This window comes from Ursus arctos, unplaced genomic scaffold, assembly GCF_023065955.2.
Source record: "Ursus arctos isolate Adak ecotype North America unplaced genomic scaffold, UrsArc2.0 scaffold_1, whole genome shotgun sequence".
NCBI lineage: Eukaryota > Metazoa > Chordata > Mammalia > Carnivora > Ursidae > Ursus > Ursus arctos.
The window spans coordinates 104,594,922-104,620,163 of record NW_026622763.1 but is presented as its reverse complement, the minus strand read 5'-3'; the positions used below and the strand labels follow the sequence as shown (position 1 = coordinate 104,620,163).

Here is a 25,242-nt window from a genome sequence, read left to right as displayed (position 1 = left end):
GAAAAGATGCTACAGGGTCTCTAATGACTTTCTAAGGACAGAACTCAAATGGCCAAATTCTTGGTACAGAGCAAACACTCAAAAGGCCATGCAAGGCTGGAGCCAGGAGGAACACGGGACCAAAGACCATCGGAGAAAGAATCCGGAGCTGCACCGAAGTGGGGCAGATACAGACAAGTTCTTCACCGGGAGTGGTGAGGCCGGACATCCGCCAGCAGTTGATAGACCATCCAGAGAGATACAGTGGGACCCACAAATCTGCTCTCAGCCATGGCAGCCAGGAGCAGAGGCCCTGATGCACCCTGACCCCACAGGACAGGCTGGCTGACGTTTGCCTCTGCCATCTTGACAGACCCAAGACTACATGGAAGTCAAAGTGCTCGGGAAACTCCCCAAAATATAACTGACCATGAAAGAGCTATGGTTTTGAAAGGATGGGGACCAAAGACAGAAAGCTGTTACCATTAAATTAGATGGAAGGGTAAGAGACTGGAAAAATTACAGGGAACCTCATGAATGAGCTTGGGGTGTTGAGAAAGGTGAACGAAAAGCACAAGGGAAGTGGTCCTTGGTTAGTGTGGGGCTGAGGGTCAAGGTCATTTACAAAAAAAAAAAAAAGGTTGTTTTTAAACATCTTTAACTTACTTCCATTAATATCCACCAAAAATAGACCAACCTCAGCTTTGACACCAGAGTTAAGGCTTGTACATAATGAATTCACTCTCGCATAGTTACTCTTTCAAAAATATCAACTTGCTATAACTTTCTTCTTTAATGCCAATTCTTAACAAATTAAAATACAATAACAGGAGTGTAATTGAGCATTTATTGCTTATGGGCTCTAAAATGAGGCTAATCAGATAGTGACTAAAGCCTCAGCATGGGCTCTTTTAATAGGCATGTTTTAACATACAATAACCAGGATATTTTATTTAAAATTATTATAGAAATGTACCAAGTGCCTGCTCTTTGGATTTGAATGCAGCAAGGGAACACATTTATCTCTGGCTCAGCATGGGCCAGGGAATCCGTTTTCTCGTTTGAGTTAGGTGCTGAAACTTCAGAGGAACTAGATCTAAAAAAACCAGGACATAAACTTGACAATTCTTACAGGGCAAGCCACTACCGTCTTTACAAACCTTACAAAATGCACTTCCTAATCCATAAAAGCCCTTCCACGTGGCTTCAGAAACAGGTGGAATGCAAAGGCGCGTGCGTATGCGGCTCCGAGTCTCCCCCAAGAGAAACGACACTGAGTTTTCTGTTTTTGAAAGAACCCAGCCTTTTCATCTCTACCCAGCTTGGCACTTGAGGAATTAAAGCTGGGACCACGAACCAATGTCGCCTCCTCAGAACTGGGATGCGTGGCCCGACGGGTCTGAGGTAGGGACCTCGCTGGGTGAAGTAAAGACAGCAAGCTCGATTTTGATATGCAAATGTTATAGATACTACCCTTCTCGTGTTCCTTGTAGAAAATGCTGATCGATGATAAAAGGGGAAAAAACCCTTTAACAAGGCATGAGGGTAATTCAAAGCCAAGTACTTTTAAACAGCACTTAACAAGTCCCTGGGGCCCACTCAAGAGCCAGGCCCCCCAGAGGTGCCATCTCCTGCCCCTCAACAGCTTGAAAAAGTAGTAATTGCAAACCTATTTGCATTTTTCTTCTCAAGTTGTCCATGCTCGTCGTGCGGATTATTTTTTCCAAGCAGGCGCTGGAGCAAAGGGACCCGTTGCCGAACGTGCCGAGAGCTCGGGAACCATGCACAGCGTCCCCCTGCAACCCGCTCCTGCACCTTTGCCATCCCTTGTTTTTTACCTCTCGCTCCTAATTATGTTGCATCTATTGCCGTACACTTAATTAGCTGCATTAATGTGATTTCTTTTCACATAGTCAAGCAATTAAGAGCTATGATTGAGTTTCATTCAATTAGCCTCAACAAACATGCTAATTGATGTCCCAGATGCAAATGAGGTGCAATGAGAGAAACCTGCTAGCAATTGAGAGCTGTGTCAGAGACCCACAGCTTCCAGCTTGCTGACAGAAGCACGGCTTAACGCGGCTCCCACCTTCTGGGGGGCTGCCTTCAGAGAGGGCCGCGGAGTCATTAGTGCCATGGTGTACGGGATCTCTCTGGATACGGAGAATTAATTGATTTGCGGCTGTACAATCTTGTCCTCGAATCTCACGGTTATGCGTCACCAGGACCTGGAGGTCATCGACTGGCTAGCGCAGTGCTCCGGCGGGGAGAGTAAGCCCTCACCCAAATACACATGAGGCTAATGGAACCACCCAGTTCTCCCCAGAACTGCAGAGGGACAGGTGTGGAGGTCTTGGCTTGGCGATCTCAGAGCCCTCTCCGTGTGTGATGGCCTATACGGTTCTCAGTAAATGGTGAGTTCATCTTAGTCAGCTCTGGGGCATCTGGCGCTTGGACTTAAGCTCAAAATACAGCAATCCATCAATAGTCCCTAAAAATACTCTTACTATATTGATTCTCACTGCCTCCCATCCCGACGTTACCTTTGGCTGTCTGCTGAAAGATGGGTTTGCTTGATGTGTTCACGGAGGTACCAAAAGCAGTTAACAAGATCTTAAAGCCAACCCCAAATGCAGAAATGGTAGGACTGGCATCTTGGCATGAGAGCGTCTGAATAAAACACACAGCTTTGAGACTCTACTCTCTCCGAGTGCAGACAATAAATCAACACCGCTGCAATTTTACACATACTTTTTTAAAAAGTATGGAGACTCTTCATCTTCATAATTAAATGATGGAAAAAAAAAATCACAGAAATTTTTGTTCCAATTTGGTTTTCCCAGTAAGTTCTGGTTTCTAATTATCCATAAATGCTTAGAAACTTAATATATTAACATGAAATACATTTTGTCTAGGTCAGATAATCGTCAGCATAAACTGATACTTGTCATGGCCAACAAATCGCATTTTTCCTCTTTGCATGACCTAGCTTGGTGGTCCTCAAAGTGGGGTCCCTGATACCCTATATCCAGGGGTTCACAGGTTCAGGACTATTTTCAAAACATCCCAAGACACTGTTTGCCTCTTCCAGAGTTGAAATCTCTTTTTATGGGGACTAAAACTGCCGACTCCAGGGCGTAAACCCAGGCAGCGGAACCAAACCATACCAGTCCCTATCGTCAGTATTCACTGCTGTGCTCGCTAAATAAAAACAAAAAGTTTCACTTAAGAATGTTCTTGGGCGCCTGGGGGCTCATTGGTTAAGCGTCTGCCTTCGGCTCAGGTCAGAATCTCAGGGTCCTGGTATCGAGCCCCGCATCAGGCTCCCTGCTCAGCGGGAAGCCTGCTTTTCCCTCTCCCTCTGTCCCTCTCCCTGCTTGTGCGCACGCTCTCTCTCTGTCAAATTAATAAATAAAATCTCAAAAAAAAAAAAAGCAGTTATTGATTCTTAAGCATTTCAACCCTGAGTACATACATGTCTTTTTAATTTTCTGGGTAATGACATGGCAAGCATGTGTGTTAGTGCCAACATGGAAGGGGACAAGTGTCCTGCAGAAACACACTTCTGCAGTGGTCTGAGTTGCAAGCTGAACTAGCCCCGCTTTCTTGGTGGGACCCATTTTTACTTGAAAGAAGTAATGTCAGACATCAACTACGAGAATTCTGTCATGGGCCTTCGGCAGGTATTTTCTTGAAAATGACCAACGTGAGCCCTGCAGGGAAAACAGTGGACAGTATCTGTGGCTAGCGTATAATCTGAGCTTCCAGTGAGGATGAGAATCTTGGCAATTGTATCTCTCACCATGAGCTTGACACTTTCCAAATACTGACGCTCTTTCCTGACAAGGTGGGCGGGGATATAAATGAAAACAGTTTCTGGATATTATACAATGACAGGTGTCGCCATTTGGAAAACTGCATATCTCATTTAAACAATTTTTTTTCAATTATTTATTTACTTATTTGAGAGAGAGCGAGCGAGAGAGAGCACGCACGCACATACACACACACACAAACACACACGGCGAGGGGCAGAGGGGGAGGGAGAGGGAAAGGGAGAGAACCTCAAGCTGACTCCATGCTGAGCACAGAGCCCAGTGCAGGGCTCTGGATCTCACGACCCTGAGCTCAAGACCTAAGTTGCAATCAAGGGTCGGACACTTAACCGAATGAGCCACCCAGGTGTCCCTAAGCAATGTTTTTGAAATGACGCACGCAGGTGCACATGGAAGGATGAAAGGTCATTCAACCAGCAAGACAGTTCAATGGCTCTTCACTGAGCAGAGAAGGAAGGAGTTAGTGATACTGTTTCAGATTCCTCGCTGCATTCTTAAATTAGAATAAACTGTCACAGGCTGCATTTTGAAGGAGTATCCAAAAAGAACACCCACAATAACCTGAATGGCTATCAGAACGCTCCTCCCTCTTCCGGCTAAATGCCTGCATAAGGTGAGGTTCTTGGTACACCTTAATCAAGCAGACCCAAGGCAGACGGCAGGTATGACAATCCAGCCTCTTTCATCAAGTCAGACATCAACAAACTGTGCAAACAGTAAGACAATCCTACTCTTCTCAAGATTTCCTTTTCTTGTGGAAAATGTGGTTTTCATTAAAATGTTATTTATGTATAATATTATATAAGGGTGCTTTATTATTCTTATAACCCAAGATGGGGCACCTGGCTGGTTCAGTTGGAGGAGCAGGTGACTCACGACTCGTGGTCGTGAGTTCGAGACCCGCTCTGGGTGTAGAGATTACTTAAATAAATAAAACTTAAAAAAACAAAAAAAACAAAAAAGATATAACTCCCAGAATCGAAAGCCCTTTTGGATTCCTCAGTTATTTTTAAGAAAGTAAAGGAGTCCTGAGGACAAAAGGCTCAAGAACCACTTGTCCAGTTCAATGTTCACAAAATGGCCGAGGGCTATGAACGCCCCACGGCTTCACGCACACCACTGGGGGAAGGGAATGAGAGCTGGGTTTCTGCAGAGATATCAGAAATGTTCTTCAGATTTGTTTGTCTTTTCCTGGAGGAAAGGATTGACTCATTCTCCCGATTTTCACTGTACTTCATGAATGTCCAGGTTCAAAGAGGAACAGTAGTTTGTATAAGTTCTATTTTTAAAAAATCCTTACTTCTGGGCTCGGGGGAAAAAAAAAGTATGTAAGAGAAGCCATTGTTAGATGCACTGCTATTCCCAACTCCATTTAATACTATTTTCAAAGGAAACTAATCTATAAAGACACACATAATACCATCCGTTCAAAGAGACCTAAGCAAATGTTCAAGTCCAGCATTTCTGAATAATAAACAATAGGCTCATATACAGGAACAGGGGCAGACGAAACCGACACCCTAAAAATATTATGAAAATATCGTAAAACTAGGAGAAATCTTCTGGCCATGTCCTTTCAGAGCACATACCTCAAAGAAGACAATTTCTCCTTCTCTCCAAAGGACTGGTCACAATAGCAAGGTAGGAGGCAGCTTCAAAGTGGAAAACCCTATGAGAGATGATTTTTGTTTCCCCAGACAGCCAACAGAATTCTAGGGTTTCGCTTTCGGAGCTGCCTTTGTAAGAACCGCGGGACCAATGCTTGTACGTGCATACGCCAACATGACGTGCGGCCACCCCAGGAAGAAGGTACCTGGCAAAGTGGACGTCTACCAGTGCCTGGGGCAAACGCAACAGTTACGACAGCAAATTCTTTAGTGAAGAAAGGCCTTACTGGGCCCGGTGATCACAGAAGACCGGTAGAAGCAAAGGCGGGGAAGTGTCACGGGGAGTCAGGGGCGGCGTGCTGCACGCACCATGGGCAGCTCCCACAAAGCCAGGGCCAACCTCTCGGGGCCCCTCCGCAAGCGAGCGTCCAACACATGTGGGCTCAGGGCCAACGTCAGCCCTGGGGGACAGGTTATTAGAGTATAAATCAAAACTGCAGAAAACCCCAAATTGAATTATGAACACACCTTGTGCTTCCCGATTGTATCTGTCTTGATTGACCTAGTACATTGAGCTTTACGCTGCAAGAAAGATTTTCCTCATTTTAGGTTAAAATTGAATATTACCCAGCTGTAACCCATGCGTGCTCAAACCCAGCCCATACAAAATGAATGTGTCGGGTATGAGAACGGCTTCCTGTCTTCCCCGTCACTGTAGGCCTCTTCGAAGGCAAGCATGAGTGAAATTTCACTGCGATGAACTTCAAGGAGCCGGCACTGTTCCTTGGCTATGTGAGTACTTTAATAATTAATTATGGCTTGGAACAAGTGGACCAGCAGTTAGATCAGGGAAGTTCTGAGTGAGATGGGGATGTTTGGCATAGCAATATTAGAGCTGAAAATCTTTAAAACTTCAGACTTCTTGGGGTGAATTTGCTAGAACACACAGCTCTTAAAGAAGCAGATTTTTTTTACAGAAGAGCACACACAGTCTGTCCTTGGGGGGCACTAATGATCGCTACGCCTTTTCTTCTGCCATTTGACCCAGTGCAGGACAGAAATCTCCCACGTCCATTGTCGCCCAACAGAACACTGAAGGATTTCTCCTCATGCTGAAACGCTCACCACACCTGTTTGTCTTTTTCTGATGCGTTGCCTTTCCAGGAGTACTTCTGTTTCCCTGCCGCTCCTGCCTCCAGGGTGTCTCGCAGTGATTTCATCAGCTTCATTTGCGAAGGAGAGCAGTCACTTCACGTTCTGATTTCCTGAACTGAAGACGTCTGCAGAGGACAAAGTCAGCTTCCCGTGGGCCAGAGGACGGCCTCAGGGACCATGCCCGGGATCCAACCTCCAGGTTTCAGGAGTTATGTGCTCGGGGCATGCTACTTGATCATTCCTGGTCCCCGTTTCCACATCTTTAAAGACAGGGAGGTGAACGGTTCCCACCTCGTGGGACGGTTCTGAGGATGGACGGAGATCATATATGAACTGTTCACACGAGTGCCAGAGCCCTCCCCAAACGACAGCCCTTCCAACAGCTCTTCTGACAGCTGTCTAGTCAAAATACTGCAATCCTTGTCCTCTGATCTGACGTGGGCATTTCCTGAGCTCGAGGTGTTGCTCCCACTTGAGGTAGTAATTCTGACATGATAAGCCAGGAGGCGTGACCCACCAAGCGACTTTTCACTTCCCAGCGCAGGAAAAAAAGAAATCGTGTCCTTCGCAGAGGTCTGATATGTTCTACTTTTTATTTTTCTCCCCCGCCTCTTTCCTTTTTTTTTTTTTTTTTTGGTGGTTGGGGAGGCATGTATATAGTAGTCAGACATTTTTATTGCAAAATGCCGTCTGGAAAAGATGCAAAACAAAACTGCTAAAATGCAAGGGAGAAAAATACGGGGGAAAAACAAAAGGCCCCCTTCCCTTTGCTTATTGAGTTCAAAGGCATAACATGCAGCACCCTGCAGCAAATGGGAAGCTACACTAATTTTAAAGCCATAAAGCGCTATCAAGTGCCCTGCGGGGCAGGACTACACTGAAGCTAGCAGCACCTAATAAGACGCGGTTCATTTACTCCGCAGCTTAGCCTAATGTAATCGTCAGCGGGTTTTCGCCTAGAGTTGTAACAGGCAGAGGCTGACGCGGCCGAGGTGGCACTCCCAGCCATCGAGGGGGCGCCGCTAGATTGCTGTTGATTAGAAAATTTTTCAGTTTTGACAAGCACTTAATGAACATAAATCGCACCTTGATTGGTTTCCACTTGGGGCCACAGGCACACCTGAGAAGAGGCGGACCCTCCACCCCCACCTCTCTCTTCCTGGCAAGACCTTCGCAACAAGCCAGCAATTGGGTTATGAGCCACAGAAGAAAATATTTATAAAATATAATAATAGAATTCAGTCTCTTGGTGGAAGTGAAGACTATTTCCTCGAGACCCCCCACGTCCATCCTCTCCCGCAGAGAGTTCTCAGTAGTGACTTACTGCCAGGGAAGAAATCCAATGGGTTTGATTTATTTACCTATTTGCAAGAATTCTGGCTACAGTTAAGCAACACTGGAAAGACCAAAAATGGAAAACAAAATGATACAGATTGGGTCAAGGGATGAACTATCATGCTGTGTCCTGATAAGACAATGTCCCATCGACTCTACTAGAAACTTTAAGACTCAAATCCGCAAGCTACACGGTTAAATCTGCATATTTACAGAAACACACGAATACACATATGCTATTTTTTTTTATTAAGAACGCAAATGGATTTTTTCAACGTAGAAAAAATAGGTAGGATCTAGGATATTTGGTGCTTTAATTTTTATAGAAACATGAGGACTTTCTTTGGTCTGGTCACGCCCTACTTAACGCACACTCTGTGTGGTCATCGTGAAGACAACTTGTACCACAGCGAGCAGGCATTTTGGCCATTTTATTTGAAAATCTACACACTTTATAAACCCTGAGGGTTCTATAAAATAAACAAGAATTTCCTTAGGCAAAAATAAGACTTTGATATAGAATCTTTTTTTGTGTACGTATAAAAGGTATGAGTTCTTCAGCAGTCATTCTTCCTAACAAAAGTTGTGGATAACTCCCTGAAAATATTTACACTACCTCAGTGGGATCATCCCATGGGTTAGACAGCATTGATATTCACCACACTGTCTGAAGCTGGGTGAATGCCAGAGACAGCTCCCCTGTTGCCCTAAGCACAGACGGGACAGCCTCCCCAGTGCTCAGAGGGCTCCTGACAAACCCAGGGGCAGCCTAGAGAAACAGGGCCAGGTGGCCGCTCTCATGCCACATGGGTTCCTCCATGATTCGCTCTGGTCAGGACTGTGACCAGCAAATTCCCCAGTGGGCCCTGGTTAAGGTTGGGCATCTTTAAAATTCAGTCATTCTCTAGAGTTCTCACATGTCATAGTTTGGACAATAAAACCCCAAGCTTCAAAGGGACATCTGGACACCCATGTTCTCAGTGGCATGATTCACAACAGCCAAGAGGAGGAAGCGATCCAAATGTCCATCCGTAGATGAATGGACAAACAAAACGTGGTGTAGACACAGAACAGAATGTGATTCAGCCCTCAAAAGGAAACCCCATCCCATGCAACAACACGGCCGGACCTCAAGGACATTACGCTGAGTGGAATGAGTCAGTCACAAGAAGACAAATACGATATGATTCCACTCACACGAGGAACGTGGAGTAGACAAATTCACAGACAAAGACAGCACAACGGTGGTCACCAGGGGTGCGGGGAAGGGGTGGGGGCTTCGTGTTTAATGGGGACAATCTCAGGTTTGCAAGATGAAAAGCTTCTGGACACTGGCTGCCAACGGTGAGAATACACGTCACATCACTGAACTGTTTGTACACTCAAAAATGGTTAAGATGGTCAATTTTATGTTGCGTGTGTTTTACCACAATCAAAAAGACAAAACCAAAACATTGAACTCCTCTCCCACCTCGGAGACCTTTTCTTCCAGGAGCCTGGACACGGCTGTGCCATATTCTGTGTTAAAGCAGCGGGAGGCAGCTTCCTCTGCTTATGATTTCAGGAACTGCAGGCCTGCAGGTATGAGGACAGCCCAAGTGCGTGGCCAAATCGTGCCGCATTCTTTGTTTGGCAAGACTGCGCCGACGTGAAGGACATGCAGCTGACGGGACCCCAGAGGTCTCTGCTCCAAGGGGCTCCCGGTTTTGTGGGAGACGCGGGCCACAAGATACGCCGAGAGAACACAGAAACAACAGACACAGCAAGGGGAGGGCACGCATGGCAGGTACACCCAAGAAGCCTGGTGGAGGAAACTCCAGAGACATGCCCTTCTCGACTGCAAGGGAAGGATGAGCAGAGTAAGTCTGGCAAGGAGGAGGAACAAGAGAGGGCACTCCTGGTGGAAGCAGCTGCGTGTTACAGCCCGGAGGCTGGAGAACACGGCAGATGCGAGCAGCTGGAAGGAAAGTCCAGCCAGGGAGGGATGCGGTGGGTCGGAGGCACAGGGCTGCAGCTGGCGGGGCCTGGCGGACCCTGTGAAGGAGTCAGGGCTCCATCCTAAGCAGAGTGGGGATCTTCTCCATCATCGACACATTTGAAAGAATCAAGTGGAGGGAAGTTAAGTAACAACAGGATGAAAAGTATACAGTGAAGTGGAGAAGAATCATAGGCAGAACTTCCTTCACTGCACAGCGGACAGTGGATGAGTTCTGGAAAACCTGGTGGGCAGGGCGCCATGCCTGCAGAATGGACAAGCAGGCCTGAGGTCCAGGAGAGGCGGGTTTGGGAAATCACCTCTGTCAGTGAGACTTCTGAGATCCTCCTGGATGAGTTCCCAGGGAGGACGGAAGGCAGAGACCAACGTTATGGCGGAGGAACAGAAGCCCGCAGAGCACCCAGAGTCATGGGCCTCAAAGGGGCCTGGTAATCCCTGAAGTGGGCCACGGGGTCCAACCCAGCTACCATGGTGCAGAAGGGCCCTGCCAGACCCGGGAGTCATGAGTGCGGGGCATCAGAAGGAGTCAGCACACGACGCTGATGGAACCCGTCAGACATGAAGGAAGGAAGGAATTTTTAGATGGATGGAGGTGAGGATGTGCTGGAGGCCAGAGACATTCACTCCAGTGTGACTCCCCTCTCTACATAAGACAAAGTAGGTGGAGTTCTGTGCGTGGTACATGAACGGCCTGTGTTCTCGCGTGACTACGCAGGGCGCGTTCTTCATTTACTCTGACATCAACTGTTGCAAACGCCTCTCCTGGAAAGAGGCAGGGCACCAAGTGCGACTGGAAGCACACGAGATCGGACACGGAGCTCCTGGACAGGCTGCTCCCACTGTGGGCCAGGAAAGCACTCGGGTTGGGACAAGTGGACAGCGGTTATTCCTGGGGCAGGCCGAGAACCCGCGCGGACTCGGGGACACAGCTTCTACCCCAACCTCCGCAAAGCCCCACCATATCCCCCTATACAGTCCCCATCACAACACAGTCCCCATCACAACAAACTCGGGGTTTTTCTGCTGCCCCGGGACTGATGCCGGCTACTCTAGAAACCCCCACACTGTTTTCAAACCCATTCCCATCCACCCAAAACAGGCGGTCAGACTAGAACAGAAAGGTTCGCTTGTGGCCAGCGTTCCAGATCTCTGCTCCTCAGTATATGCATATTTTCCTAATTTACTTTAAAATGGATTATCTGGAGATTTCAACAGTGTTTTAAGATTTTATGGCCTTTGTTTAATATTGCACACGTGTGTTCTCCCTCACCTGACGTAAGCTGATCTGCACTCAGGGAGGTCTAAATGTGCAACGTGGTTCATTTCCTCCACCCCAGTCTCACTGGAATTTTCAAAGTAGAGCCAGGATCGTCACCCGTGAAGATCCCAGGCCAAGCAGTGCAGGAGCAAAGACATGGCAGGAACCACACGACCTGACTGCATGTGACCCACAAGTGCTGGCCTGGGTGCCCAGCCTACACTAGCCCCAGGCAAACAGTGGGGAGGAGGGCATGGCCTGTGCTAGATGGGGGGTACACAGATGCTGGAAGTCACCAGGAGAAGAACTGGCTGCCATGCAATCAGGGAGGACTTCTCGTGGAGGAAGGCCCTGAAGGTCCACCAGCAGTGTGGAAGTATAAGCAGCCAGGCTGGAAAATAATGTACAGACCAGAGGCAGAGAGCGTGTGGCACTGTGGCTTACAGAGGGGAGGCCAGATCAAATAGCTGTTCAACATAAAGTTAATTATGCTTCCTGCCTGTGTGTCAGGACACATCTGACATCGTTCTGCTCAGTAAGAAAGCCGGGGGGGGGGGGGCTGAAATCTCAGGGTCGTCCCATGTCTCAAATGTCAGTCCCTATGACTCAAACGTTCTACAGCCAGAAATCTGGGCTTCGAACTTAACCTGCCTAGCAATCTAGACTCACGTGAGTCTGACTTCTGCAGTGTTTTGGGGAAACCAATGAAGAGTTTCTCTCGGGCATAACTCAGTGATCACGACCTCAAGAAATCTGAGGTGCACAAAGCTCGCTGAAGGGACTGATCACAGATTAGCAGTGAGTCATCACGTAAAATGTCCTGATCTCACGTGAGGACTGTGTGCATCTCAGACGATGATTATCAACAGTGGGTACAGGCAAGAGTTGTTCTCACAACAGAAGCATCTTCCTTTTTTTCCTGGTGTTATTTCTTTTGAGATAAAGACCCACTTAGGGAATCATTCCTAGATCTTTTCATCATTTTTGCATCGGTAAAGAGGTGGATTTTCTGTCTGATTTGGAACCTGAAATTGACTGAAATCAGCATCCTGACAGGACAATTCAGAGAGTCCAAGTTTGACTCTACTGACGTGGGAAAAAAACAAGCAAACGTCCCCAGAATCCAGAAGAAGAGGTGCCGTGCAGCAAGGGGGGGCATCTCCACCGTCCAGGAGGGAGGTGCCGTGGGAAGAAGTCCAGCTCTGCGTGTCAGGGCGAAAGGACAGACCCACAGCTGCTTCCAATTCAGGCCACATGCAGAACGGGAAAGAAATCCAAGAAGGAGGTTTTCAACAGTGTGAGTAATTTGAGCCCACGTCAGGCAGGTGGGCTCTGTCCAGCTGCCCCGCGTCCTCATGAGGATGCCCGGGAAAGCCCTCCTGGCCGGGGCCCCATGAAGTCACTGGTCCGACCGCACGGCCACGAGCTCCGGCTCAGGAAGCCCGGCGCACACACCTCTGTCAGCCGTGCCCTCGACGGCGCTCTCCCGACACAGAAGATGAATAGGTGGCGACGCTGGACTGGGAAGCCCCCAGGTGTCAGTTCTTTCTCATTATCCCCTCCGTTTTTCCATCAAGGTGCTCCCTGCGGCTCGTAGTTAAGTCCACAGAACAGGCTGCCCTTCACCCACCCTGACTGTGATCCAGCAAAGTGTCATCGACGAGACGCTCAGACCTATCCCCCCAAGAACGTGACGCAGGGAGGGCTTTCGAGAGGTCTTCTGGATGTGCAAATTCTCCGAGAAACAAAAACCCAGACCACAGAGCAGCCTCAGAAGCCTGCCTCGCATACTTTCATCTTGCTAGTTTAGGGCTGTGTTTGCAGAACGCCAAGTGGAGATGGAGAAGAAGCTAAGCTGGTCCGCCCCGAGTGTGGGTGACCAGCACATCCCGCGAGACCTGGGCCTGCCTGGTGTTGGCACTGATGGTCCTGCGTCCTGGGTGAACCAGTGCAGCCAGCCCACGGGAGCGGCCGCAAACCCAAAGCAGCTTCATGATGTTGGCTGAGCCTGCCACCTGTTAACCTAAACTGAGTTACAGGGTTAACTCACTTAAAAACAGCATCTTGAGAAAGAGGCATCGAGTGAACTGGATTTCCCCGGACCCCAGGCTTCACCTTCCATGTAACTAACTGAGCCCCCCAGCAGTCCCAACCTTGGGATGGGCTTTTCCTCACAAGTCCAATGGACTCCGCTAGCCTCAGTTTGCAGGGGTGCTGGTGAAACGTCTGAAGTGACCTCAGAACACAGGATCAGCGGACTACCCACCCGAAGGACTCCTTTTCCAGATTTCCAGGGTGGACACTATCCAGCCGGTTGCTCGGTGCCCACTGTAAGATGCCCCCCCGAGAAGGAACGCTGCAGACTAGGATGTGTGCCCTGAAGCACGGGTTCTGGCTTGTGTTTGAAAGGCGGGATGGCCCAGGCCCACGGCAGAGCAGCTGCTGCCACGCTTGGACGTGTGCGTCCTCTCTGCCGCCCCCCACCCTGGCCAGAGCCTCCCCTCAGCTATCCTGCTGCCCCTGCCAGCTACCAGGGAGGTGACCGCCCACCCCGAGGAACAGCTAGGGCTGAGACCATCACCTCCTCCTCCTGCGCCCCCCACAGTGCGGGAGACGTGGGGACCTGTCCACCGGAGGCCGTCCCTGCTGGTGGCTCCTGAGCTTCTGGGAACAAGCTGAAGCGGGCGAGGAGCGCACAGCGAGCACATCCGGGCTCGGGAGGCACCGCCACCATCAACGCTAAGGAAACTTTCTCGGTCTGGGTTATGGTGGTCAATCTCTTCCCTATTTCCTCCTGGTTTCCAGAGACACCGTCACTTCCTATGATCTGGTCCCACACGGGCAATTCCGTCCCCTGCTTATAAACACAGGTTCTCTCCGTGAAAAAAAGCGTGTAAGGCTTCCAACAGCAGGAAACACGGCTGGGGTGAAAGGCTTCCTGCCACAACTTCGCTCTGGTGCGGGGAAAGCCGGCACTCTGTAGACGACAGAGCAAGGCCAAGCTGAGTGTCATGGAGACCAGGCAGCTGGTCTCCTAACTCATCTGTGCCAGGCCTGCACTTGGGGCTCAGGATGAACCACAGACGCTTCTGGGGATGATGCCAGCAAACTGGGAAGAATGAAGCCTTGGAAGAAGATGGGGCTGGGAAAGGATGGGAGGGAAGGAAGAGAATCTGAAGCAAAAGGACCAGTGGGAAGTGACACCCTGGGGCCACCACCCAGCAGAGGTCTCTGGCCTGCAGAACCATGACTCAGTTCTGAGACAGGTGGGCAGTCCTCGGAGACTAGCTTCGGGGAGCGTCCCTGGCCGCCGACCCATTCCAAGCACACGGCGAGCTTGCCAGCCTCACGCTAACCTCAACGGGTGCTGCAGAGCCTGGACCCCAGCTCGTGCCCAGCAGCCTGCTTCTGAAGCTGCGGTTTCCTAGCGCTTGGCACTCCGCGGGGAGCCCGTGAGCCCGGTCCGCAGCTGGGGCCACACAACGACGGCCTGGTTTGTCAAGAGGCTGCTTTCGACCACACCAATGTGTGCAAAACTTACGCTCGGAATTGAAACTGGGGGTTCGTGTCTGAAGGATGATCGTTTCATAACCACGGCCATGGACACCTATGTCATAAGGAAACCAGACTGGTTTCTCGAGGATCACAACTCCTCTCTTCCGGGAGAGCTTCTTGACTTCCAGCGCATCCAACTGAGACATTTATTTTTTTATTTTATTTTATTCTATTTTTTAAAAGATTTTATTTATTTGACAGAGAGAGAGATAGCCAGAGAGAGAGGGAACACAAGCAGGGAGAGTGGGAGAGGAAGAAGCACGCTCCCAGAGGAGGAGCCTTATGTGGGGCTCGATCCCAGAACGCTGGGATCACGCCCTGAGCCGAAGGCAGACGCTTAACGACGGAGCCACCAAGGCGCCCCAGCAACTGAGACATTTAAAAACTTCCAAAATTTGTGTGTCTAATTTAGGAAATGGTCAGTGTCCTGCTCCCACGGTGTCCGAGGTGAGCTGCTGCGCCAGCATCTCTTGCAAGCAAAGGTCTCAGGAGACCCGTGGTGCCCGGGGGCTGCAGGAGCCAAGGCGTCGATTCAGCAAGAGTGGGGAAGGGAGAGACTTGCGGGGGCAGTGGGCTCTGCACCTGTCCCAATACACTCGTGCCCTGGTCTGACCGTCTGTCCAGGAGCGCGGGCTGGGAATCTAATTTGGCTAATTGAACCCCGGAGGCATCCGGATCAGCCCCTCTCGGACCCTACCCTCCAATACTGGTGAAAGTCCAGTGGCCGATACTTCTACGCAATCTCAACTTTGAATGAAATGATTAAGGGCCCCACCATGCTGGCCTATTTTCCTCTGAACTTGATTCAATCCCTTACTCTGCCCTGAGTGCAAGAACCCGGCCCAGCCTCCTGGGTTCAGTGTGATTCCCAAACTGAAGGTAGCTGGTGGTGGAGTCTGGATCCAGCCTAACAGGGACTGTGAGCAGCACACATGCGCACAAGAAACTCACGTTTGCGCTCGTGACGAGAGCCACACGGTAACACGCTGGTTTAGAAGGGGCTGCTGTGTGGCTCTGCCTAGTATCTGTTCCAATCCTACATGATTCGTGCCTTTTCAAGCTTGGTGCTCTCAATCCCCCACTGCTCACCCCGTTATAGAAGGCTTGCGTTATCAGACTCCCATCCTCGGAGAAGCACGCCAGGTTCCCTTCTGGTAAATACATTACCTAGTCATTGGAAGTTAGTGGTGGGCACCAGCAGCTGGCCCAGTTACTCCACTACTGAGAAACACTTAGTCTTTGCAGAAAACTCTATCTACAAATATCAGATTATTTAGCCAGGTTCTTCCCCTTTGCTCCTTAGAGAGACGTGGGCTATAGGCTATGCTATTTCGGATCAGTGCAGATGGCCACTGACAGTGATGACCAACGGTAATGAAACCCAAAGCCACCGATTGGGGAAGATTTCCCCAATATTTAAGCACTCACAACAACGCACCCTTGTGGGCTTCCAGGCATAACAGAGCCTGGAGACAACCAAGAAAGTGGGTGTCACAGTGCAATCAGTTTAACTGATATCATGGGTTCTATCACCTTTTGAAATTTCCTAGACTAAAATAATTGGGACATTCTTCATAGTGTAGAATTTTAAGACTTGAATTTGTAGAATTTGTCACTAAAAAAAGTCTGGACTCTGCCCATGGGCATCCCTTTGACGTGTCTTCCCATTTTGAGCCAAAGAATGCCAGACTAACTCGGCAGTTAGTAGCTCTCTAACAACTTGGAAGAGAACACGCTCCAGGAACTCCCTTCGTCTCCAAACTTCCATCCAAAGCTTGGTTGTGAAAATAAAGTCAAAGGAGGATTACGGTGAAGGCCACGCCATCTCTCCACACTCTAGTAATTAAAATCCATCCCTAGATTACACCACTCCTTTAGGGAGGGGTGTACCTGCATCAGTAATTTCAGTTCCCAGGAGACTGGCATTCACTGAATCGCACTTGAAAATGATACTGGCTCTTGCCTGCCATATAATTATATAGCAAAGCCCTGCTGTGCTCCTTTTCTGTACTCCAACAATATCCAGCATACACGCGTGCATGTGTGTGTGTGTGTGTGTGTGTGTGTGTGTGTAAAGAACTGGCAAGCACTGAGGGGCATCACAAGAAGAAGCCCATGTGGGAAAATTTTCGAAGAACTGATTGTGATTATATTAATTGGGCTGGGACGGGAAGTAAGTAGGCATCATCCCTCCTACAGGAACTTTCTGGGACATACTGCTGTCACACCTTTCTCCCTTAGCAAGAAGCAGCAAATGTCTCTCTGGTCCAGCCTGGGCTTAGCAGGCGAGTGCAAGGTGGCCCGAACTGCTCACCGGTCAGACCTCACTGTTTCCCGGTCAGTGAGCCCGAAATGCTCACCGGTCAGACCTCACTGTTTCCCGGTCAGTGAGCCCGAAATGCTCGCCGGTCAGACCTCACTGTTTCCCGGTCAGTGAGCCCGAAATGCTCGCCGGTCAGACCTCACTGTTTCCCGGTCAGTGAGCCCTAGCAAGAAGAATATTTTGATTACACTGCTCTCTCTAAATAACACAAAGCAAATGGGCCAACAGTCCGACCTGTGCTCCTGGACGTGGTCTAAGAGGATGTGAGCCAGCAAGAGGGCAGCTGATGGGGCAGCGCTGGAGAGCGAACCCAGTGAAGGGCCAGCACTGCTTTGCTGTTCTGACGGAGGCTGACGGTGGGCTGCAGATGACGTGGAAACGGCCACGGGCAGGCCTCCCGGAGAAGCGACCTGACTCTAATCCCAAAGCAGCCAAGACAAACCAAGCACAGAGGAATTTCCTCAGTACAACGAAGAACTGACATGTCACAAGTCTACTTACTGGTAAAGTATGGGAGGCGTTCCCATCAACATCAGAACCAAGTCAGGGGTGCCTAACGAAACACCTGTTTCATCACACAGTTCTGAAAGGGAAAGCCATTGCTGCAGGACATGGAGAAGAAGGGCAATTCACCCCCAGGAAGCAAATGAAATGGTAAGGATACCACTTGTTACCTATTATATTGGGAAATGATAGATAAGTTATTCTGAAGGTGAATGTTCATGGGAATGCAGGTATAAGCCCTCCGGTATGTTGCCGGGGGAGAAAAACTGATACATTCTTTCCAGGAATCGGGCCACATAAGCCCAAAGCTGCGAGAGCACAAGCACTCTTCAATTCTGGAAGCGAATGCTAGCAATCAGTCCCGGGAAATGGATAAGGGCTCAGGAATGTCAAAAGAGGACATCGATTATTACTTAAAACATTAAAAATAATTCAAAGTAAATTTATTTGCCACACGTCCATTTTGCAGACATTGTTACACCAATCGGGCACAGCCGCACGATGAGTGTTATGTAACCGTTAACAACGGAGGCACACAAGCCTACTCGCGGGCACGGGCAGGTGCACGTGACCCGTCATCGTCCAGGGAAGCGGGCACAGGCAGCGCGCATGGGGTGGCCTCATGCTCGCGGGAGGAAACAAGCACCTATGTACAAAAATGGCTGGGAGCACACACTCCAAAATGCTAGCAGTCCTGTTCCCCAGGTGGTACTGTGGGAATGATTTTAATTTTCTTCAATATCCTTATGTGCAATTTCTTGTTCATAACTGTAATTTTTAAAGTACTTAAACGTCTATAAATTAAGAGCTTACCACAGCGATACAATCAGATGAGCAGCTAAGACTATATATTCTAATCTACACACTTATCTACATCAAGACCAATAAATATCAAGATTCATGGGATGTATTAGTAGAGAACTGTCATTAACACCCCATCTGCAGATTTTATCAGGCTTCCTAAGACAACTCGTGATGGGGAGAATGTCTGCATTTTCCCCCAAAATAAAATTAATTCTGCTTTTTAATCTACCTTCTATAAATCACCAATATATTACATTTTATTAACACCGGTAGAAAAGCTTCTCTTACCTTACAAACGGATTTGTGTTCTTATCTGACAATAAAAACCGAGTCACGAACTACATTTAACTTTCCTGTTTTTCTCAGCTGCTCAGAGTGGAGTCCTGGCTTCCGAAGTAATTGTTCGGATTTTGTTCTAGATTCTCAGGTATATGCTTGCTTTTCTTTCTCTCTTTTGCTACCTGCTCTTGTCTTTTTACTTGCATTGGAAATTTTACTTCATCTGTCTCTTTTATTATAACTCCTTGCAGAATTAGAGAACCAGAGATGGGTGTCAGGGAGGGGAAGGGAGAGACACGTGGTCTGACGGAGACTGAGGGGTGTATTATTTATCTCGTGATGGAGCAGGAGACCCAAGACAGCTTTAACTTCAGAGACGAGAGGACTGATGCTGTTAGGGCCCCCCGCCTCCGCCAACACACACGGTGTGGGAGCTGAGCTCCGGGCCTACCACCTGTGCCAAGGGGCCACACTCACATGTAAACTCGGGTGGTAGGTCAGCACGCCGTTGTCACACAGGGTGACGTACTTCTTTTTCCACTCCTTGTTCAGCGATTTGCCACTTCGCTTCAGCAGCATGCCCTAGAAGGAAAAAGGAGCCAAATAGCCACTCATAAATATGAATCATAAAGTCTGGTGTAAGTTTTCTTAAGAAGTAGGTACATAGGTAATTTAAGAAATTTTCAGCATTCATTTTTCTCTTGTCATTGTAAAATGGAAATAACACTTATTTTTAGCTTGGTAATTTGGTTTTCTCTTCTATTTTATGCATAACACATATGTTCAACCAATTTGTGTGTGTGTAGATCTTAACTGTGTGATGCTACTGGGGGCTGAAAGATGTGCCCATGGACCTCTCCTCTAACTGAGCAAGCACCCTCGAACTAAGGTACGATGCTTTAAAAAAGGATAAATTTCCTTTTCTAAAAATCACACGTTAACTGAATTCTGAAACTTCTAGTATTTACAGATAAGAGCATTTTATTTCACAGTTTTTCATTACGGATTCTTAAACATTTTATTAAATTTCATTAAACATGAAATTCCACTTGTAAAATTTAGTAACAGCACCTAATAGACAAATCATGGATAATGTAATCCATCTTTAATGCAACCGTATTAGGGCTTCTTGAAAACCACTCAGCATTTGAAGCCAGCACGCCAAAGCACGCTGAACCCAGGCCTCCCTCGACAACTGACGGGAGCTTCTTCCCGCGTGAACTACCCATTCCCAGCAAACCTCCCACGTCACCTCCAGGCTTTCCTGAGGTGAAAACCCATGGCCGGCACTGAGCTCAGCCCTGACTTGGGGCTCTCCTGCCCTGGTGGGGCTCCACGCCCTTCCAGGTCAGACTATCTCACCTGGAGCTCCTGCTCTGGAGTCTTCAGCTCCTGAACAAGGGAAACCAAAGTGTCCCCTGGCTTGTTCTTCCTCTCACTGCCCATTTAGAAACTCACAGGATGGGAGGGACAACTGAGAAGGCACAAGAATGCTATTCACCCAGACCGAGGACGAAGCAAAGTTCTGAGTGTGACAAAGAGCCTTCCAGAAGCAGAGGTGCCCGTGAGTGTTCTTGCGAACTTCACCAGCTTCACTGGACCTCCTAATTCTGCTAATTCCACGAACCACAATACGAGGAAGCACTTTCATGGGATAATTAGGTTCAAGTTCCAAATGCTGTGATAATACTGCATTCTCTACCAATTTTCATGAATATAATGGATGACGAGCCAGCTGGGAAGTCTGACTACCACTGAAACATTGTTTCCGGGAGAAAATATTTCTGAGGTTGAAGAAACTCACACGTGAACCTTTGGAAGGTCATCTCTTTGCACAGCATCACTCAACATACCTTGATTTCTTAGAATCTAAGAAAAACCAATTTAACCAAATATGGCACGGAGACAGACAGAGGCAGGCCCAGAGGAAAATGCTGGTTACAAACCCAGGTAATTCGAGGTCTCCCTGCAGAGTAAGAACTAGGGAGAGCGGCAGTCACCACTGGTGATTCTACAGTAAATAAGCGATCACTTAAAATCACTACATTTCCCTCTCTGGCGGATTTCTAAGATTTTTAAACTTAGCTTAACAAAACTTCACAGACATTCTCCTGTGGGCTCCCATTTTTCCACCATCCGTTTCAGATGGAATTCCAACAATACCAGGGGCCGGGGGTCACCTCGGTGTCACGGGTAGCTGAGAGCTGCTCCAGGCTTCAGAAAGCTTTGTCTGCACTCAGACAAAATCTCAGGCTGCACCCCCACCCAGCCCCGGGGCTCCGTGCAGATGGACCTACACAGCTCCTGGCTAGATTGTGGGTACTTTCACGAGCAAATCCTATATGCACAATTATCCCCTCCCCGGTGGGGGCTGTCAGGACTTAGTCCTAAGGAGATAAGAGGGGAACAGTCCAACCAGGAGGCAACGAGAGGAGATGACATCGTCGGGGAACTAAATCAGGCCGACTTACATCTTGGTGCTGGGAAAACTGAATGCCCAAATCTTGACAGTCTTAAATAAATCCTATGATTCACCTTGCAGGACAGTCTCTGATTACGATTCAAATGCTGTACAGGTCAGCAGGGCTGAAGAACACCCCGACGTCCTAGGCGTCATGCCTCTGCCCTCCAGCCCGGGCTCCTCGCTGGGGGTCATTACTCGACCCCCCAAGATTTCTGTGCCGGCGGAGCCACTGGGCCGCCCTGCTCCCCGCATTGGCACGGCACCCAGGTTAGGGCCCGCCAGTCGCACCTGCCGCTCCGAGACGGAAAGAAAGAGCCCATCCTGCGAGGCGTCGTGAAGAGACGCGTGCGCCCCGATGAGCAGCCGAGGCAGCCGCGAGGTGAAGTTCTGTAATCAGAGGCTCAATCAGAGGACAAATGACAAGACTCAGCAAACAGCTTCTGCGGATTAAAAGTGAGTTATCTTTCTAGTTTCTTTCTTTTCCTTTTTTTGCTGAAGTTCATTCTAAACACCGATTTTTTTCAGAGTATTTGTACCAAGGGAGAACCGGGGAGTTTCGGAGTCTAAAAAGACCCCAGAGCTTCAACCACTCAGTCCCGAATCTGCTAGACTAGGATTTTCTCACACTATGTGCCCAGAGTCCCCCAGTCCTGCCTGGGCAGCCGTGGGCCAGGGAGCCCGTGGGTCTGGAAGGCTCGAGCTGCCGGGGCGGTGGTCTGCTGCCCAAGGGTGAGGACGAGCCTGTTCGTAATTCTGGAGGCACACGGGGAGAGGAGGCCCCCTCCTCCAACGTGCCCTTACTTGGAGGAACCGAGGAGCCACCACAAAGCCCCAGTGAGACATCCCGTCACGTGTCTACATACCAGGAGCCCCTGCTTAGTCCCAGACTCTTCCAGAAGCAAAAGGTCCCAACTGCTCTGCCACGGTGCCCCCCGCCCCGAACACAGCATCCCCCAACATGCCCAAGAAGGAGAGCGAACCCATTGTGCCCCTTTGGGACAGACTTGTAGCAGTGCAGTGAGAAGCCCAGTGTCCTGGCAGCCCCTCCCCGCATCAGGCTGAGCCCCCGGACTCCATCTATGATGCTCCTGCCATCCCGAACTTACACGTTGTCTACTGAAGTACCAAGAAAACGGAAAATCTAAAATCAGTTCATTTTCAACTTTTAAAGGACACGAAGCCATGGTCCCACTCGCCAGAGGATGACAGAGGCCGGAAGGCTCTCTGCCAGACACACACACAGGCGGGCAGTTCCCATCAGCGGGTGCAAATGGCCCTTATGATTCTAAGTCTCTTTGATTCTGTGTTACCCAGGGCAAAACCGTGCGGGAGGATGTCACAACACATACTTGGTCTATCTTTCAGATGCCACTTCTGTATAAGCGAAAACAATCTCTTGCTTGAGACCGCTTCTCACTGACCAGCTATCATAGTGTAGACATCACTGTGGTTAGTGTTTTATTTAGCACAGATGTAGCTTATGCACCTATTTTAAAAATTTTCCATTTCAAAACAATATTGGGCTCACTGTTCTAAGAGCCTTACAAGTATTAATCCACAGAAAGCGTACAACCCGATGTAAGCAGTTACTATGATGATCCCCGTTTTACAGACAGGGCCACCGAAGCACACAGAGTTTACATAACTTTCCCCGCACAGCCAGCACGGCAGCTGGTCTCCGGGGACGGCTCCCCGTGCACCCCGCTTCTAGGTATTCACGTCCCTGGAGATCATCCCACGCAGACTCAGGGATGCCTGCGGCTCACTTTAACCCACAGAAGCAGTGGAAGGGATGCTGTCTACACTGGGTTTAAATGTTAAGAGATTGTGGCAGCGTCTATGGTTTGGGGAGGTCTGAGAGTCAAGCCATGCTATGCTCTGTCTGTGGTCCTCAGCCACCAAATTACGAGAAATAATGACTGTTTTGTGAAATCACTAAGTTTTGGGATAGATTCTCAAGCAATGAGAGATAAGAAACACAGAATTAGCACCCTATCCTGCTATGTTAAAATCCACAAGCACATGCCACTGGCTTGGCACCAGGTGGCTGGCTAGGCTGCAGGAGCTGAACAACTGTTGAAGGACAGGCAGGAAGGACCGGGAGGAAAATGCTACCTGAGTTTGGACAAAGGGCTCCCCAGCCGGGCACTAGCGGAGCCATCAGCCGACCTGTTGTCTGCAGGAATGTGAGGCACAGCCAGCTGGCCTGGGGAGCCCGGGACCTGGAGAGAAGATTTCCGAGCAGAACGCTCACCATGCTACTGGCTCTGATGAGCTTGGGGGCAGGCGGGGATCAAGGGTGTTCAGTTTCAGCAGCATTAGAGAAAATATTCCCAATTTAAACACCAACGGAAGAAAAATCGTTTCTCATTCCCAGCTTCTCCAGCCAGCAGAAAATTCAGGGTTGGAACTGGCCTCAGAACTAAGATCTAATCCAGGGTATGCCAGGAGATGTGATCCCAGAATGAAGACCCAGCAAGGTTGCGGCAGTCAGACCCATGTCTTGAGAACTCAAAGATTTAAGGCAGGGCCTCACAGACCCTTCCAATTAGAGAGCATGTGTGGACCAGAGACAAGGATCTGTGGTTTGGCTTTTGTCTAATGGAATAAATTACAATTTGATACAAAGGACACCCACAAGGGTTTTAAAGGAATTGTACCGTGTTGGACTAAAAGGCTCAGTGCAAGTCTAAAATGAAAAGGCCTCTGACCCTCAAACTAAGACCAGCGGGAAGCAGGCTGAGAGCCACACAGCTGCAAAACCAGGCCATTTCTTAGGGAAAAGGAAGGCTGGTGGAGGCAGCAGAGCCCGGGGCCCTGGAGGATGCCCCCAGAGAGAGAACACACCCCGCCCCGTTCCCTAAGCAGGGTGATTAGCGATGTGTGCCGGGCTGGGTTTGGAGCTGCTACGAACCAGTAACTGTTACAGGCCCCGTCTCTCTCCTCTTCAGCTGCAGGGCTCTGTCCCGTGTGTGTGTGTGTGTGTGTGTGTGTGTGTGTGTGCATATGTGCAGGTCAGGTGACTCGTTTCCGGAATCCCCTGGTCTTCAGATGGCAAGGATCAGATCCAAGGAGCCTCACCCACACGCACCTGACGCAGATGACAATCCTGGGCCTCAAGCCTGAGCTGGATGCCACCACGGGAGGAGATTTTGAGATTCTGAGGCAGGGGGAGGGTGCTGTGCATGCACGAGGGTAGACTGGAGTACCTTGTCTCCAAAGATCTTGCGTGTGCGAGGGCAGACTGAAGCAGCTAGTCTCCAAAGATCACCCTTAAAAAAATCTGCTCCTGTGTGGTCGCCGGGAGCCTTCTGACTCAATTTAACCCACAGAATGTGGCAGAAATGATGCCGGGCCAACTCCAGCTGAGGCCTTAAGAACGTCTGCCAGCTCCTGTTTTTATGCCCTTGGGAGCCCTAAGTGGCCTCGTAAGAATTCCGACTCTCCCGCTGGGGAGGCTGTGAAGAGGGAGACCCCCAGGCTACATGGAGGACAGCCCAGGTGCCAGCTACGGGATGGCCACTGGGCTGCTGGCTCAACGCCCAGGCATCTGAGCCACGTTTGTCGAGGCACCAAAGATGGGAGTGAAGAAAGGATCCTGGCTGCCCCAGCCCTAGAAGGCCTCTGTGGGGCACCAATGTTCCCATCATGCCTGGCTGAAATTCCTGCCCCTCAGAATCATGAGAAATAATAAAATGGTTATGGTTTTAAACCACTGTGATTTGGGGTAATTACCGGCAACAGGTAACCAGTGTGGCGGGAAGGGCCAGCAGCGGCGGTCTATACCTGTAACGCCAACGCCAGGCCGCCTCCCCGTGAATCATTTTGCCCTCCAGACCGATTTTATGCTTTGATATCTTTACCTTGCTTGCATAGTAAACAGAAGGGCTTTGTGACCTCTCCAATGTTCCTCTGATCGTACTCGGAAACGGTCCATGTTGATGTAACTGCTATCACCTAGTTAATTTACTGCTGCATCAGAAGGACGGCGATTTTAATGATCTTCAACCAGAAGACCAGGATTTCAAGCAGGTACTTCCCACTTTTTTGCTCAAGGAACTTTTCCTGTGGTGGAGCAAAGGGTAGAACTGTCTTTTGGCTGCAATCTCTTTATTAGTCGTGTGTATTCTCTGCCTCGTCCCAAGAG

The 25,242-nt window shown here is 49.2% G+C and overlaps 1 protein-coding gene across 9 annotated transcripts in view; it reads right to left on the bottom strand.

Moving 5' to 3' along the window:
* AGAP1 (ArfGAP with GTPase domain, ankyrin repeat and PH domain 1) overlaps positions 1–25,242 on the bottom strand; it is a 523,916-nt gene that overhangs the window by 181,354 nt on the left and 317,320 nt on the right. For all 9 annotated transcript variants that reach the window (XM_026491633.4, XM_026491634.4, XM_057305806.1 and 6 more), the window contains one exon: positions 19,109–19,213. In XM_026491633.4, the coding sequence (XP_026347418.1) occupies positions 19,109–19,213 (105 nt within the window). The remainder of the gene's footprint in view (positions 1–19,108; positions 19,214–25,242) is intronic.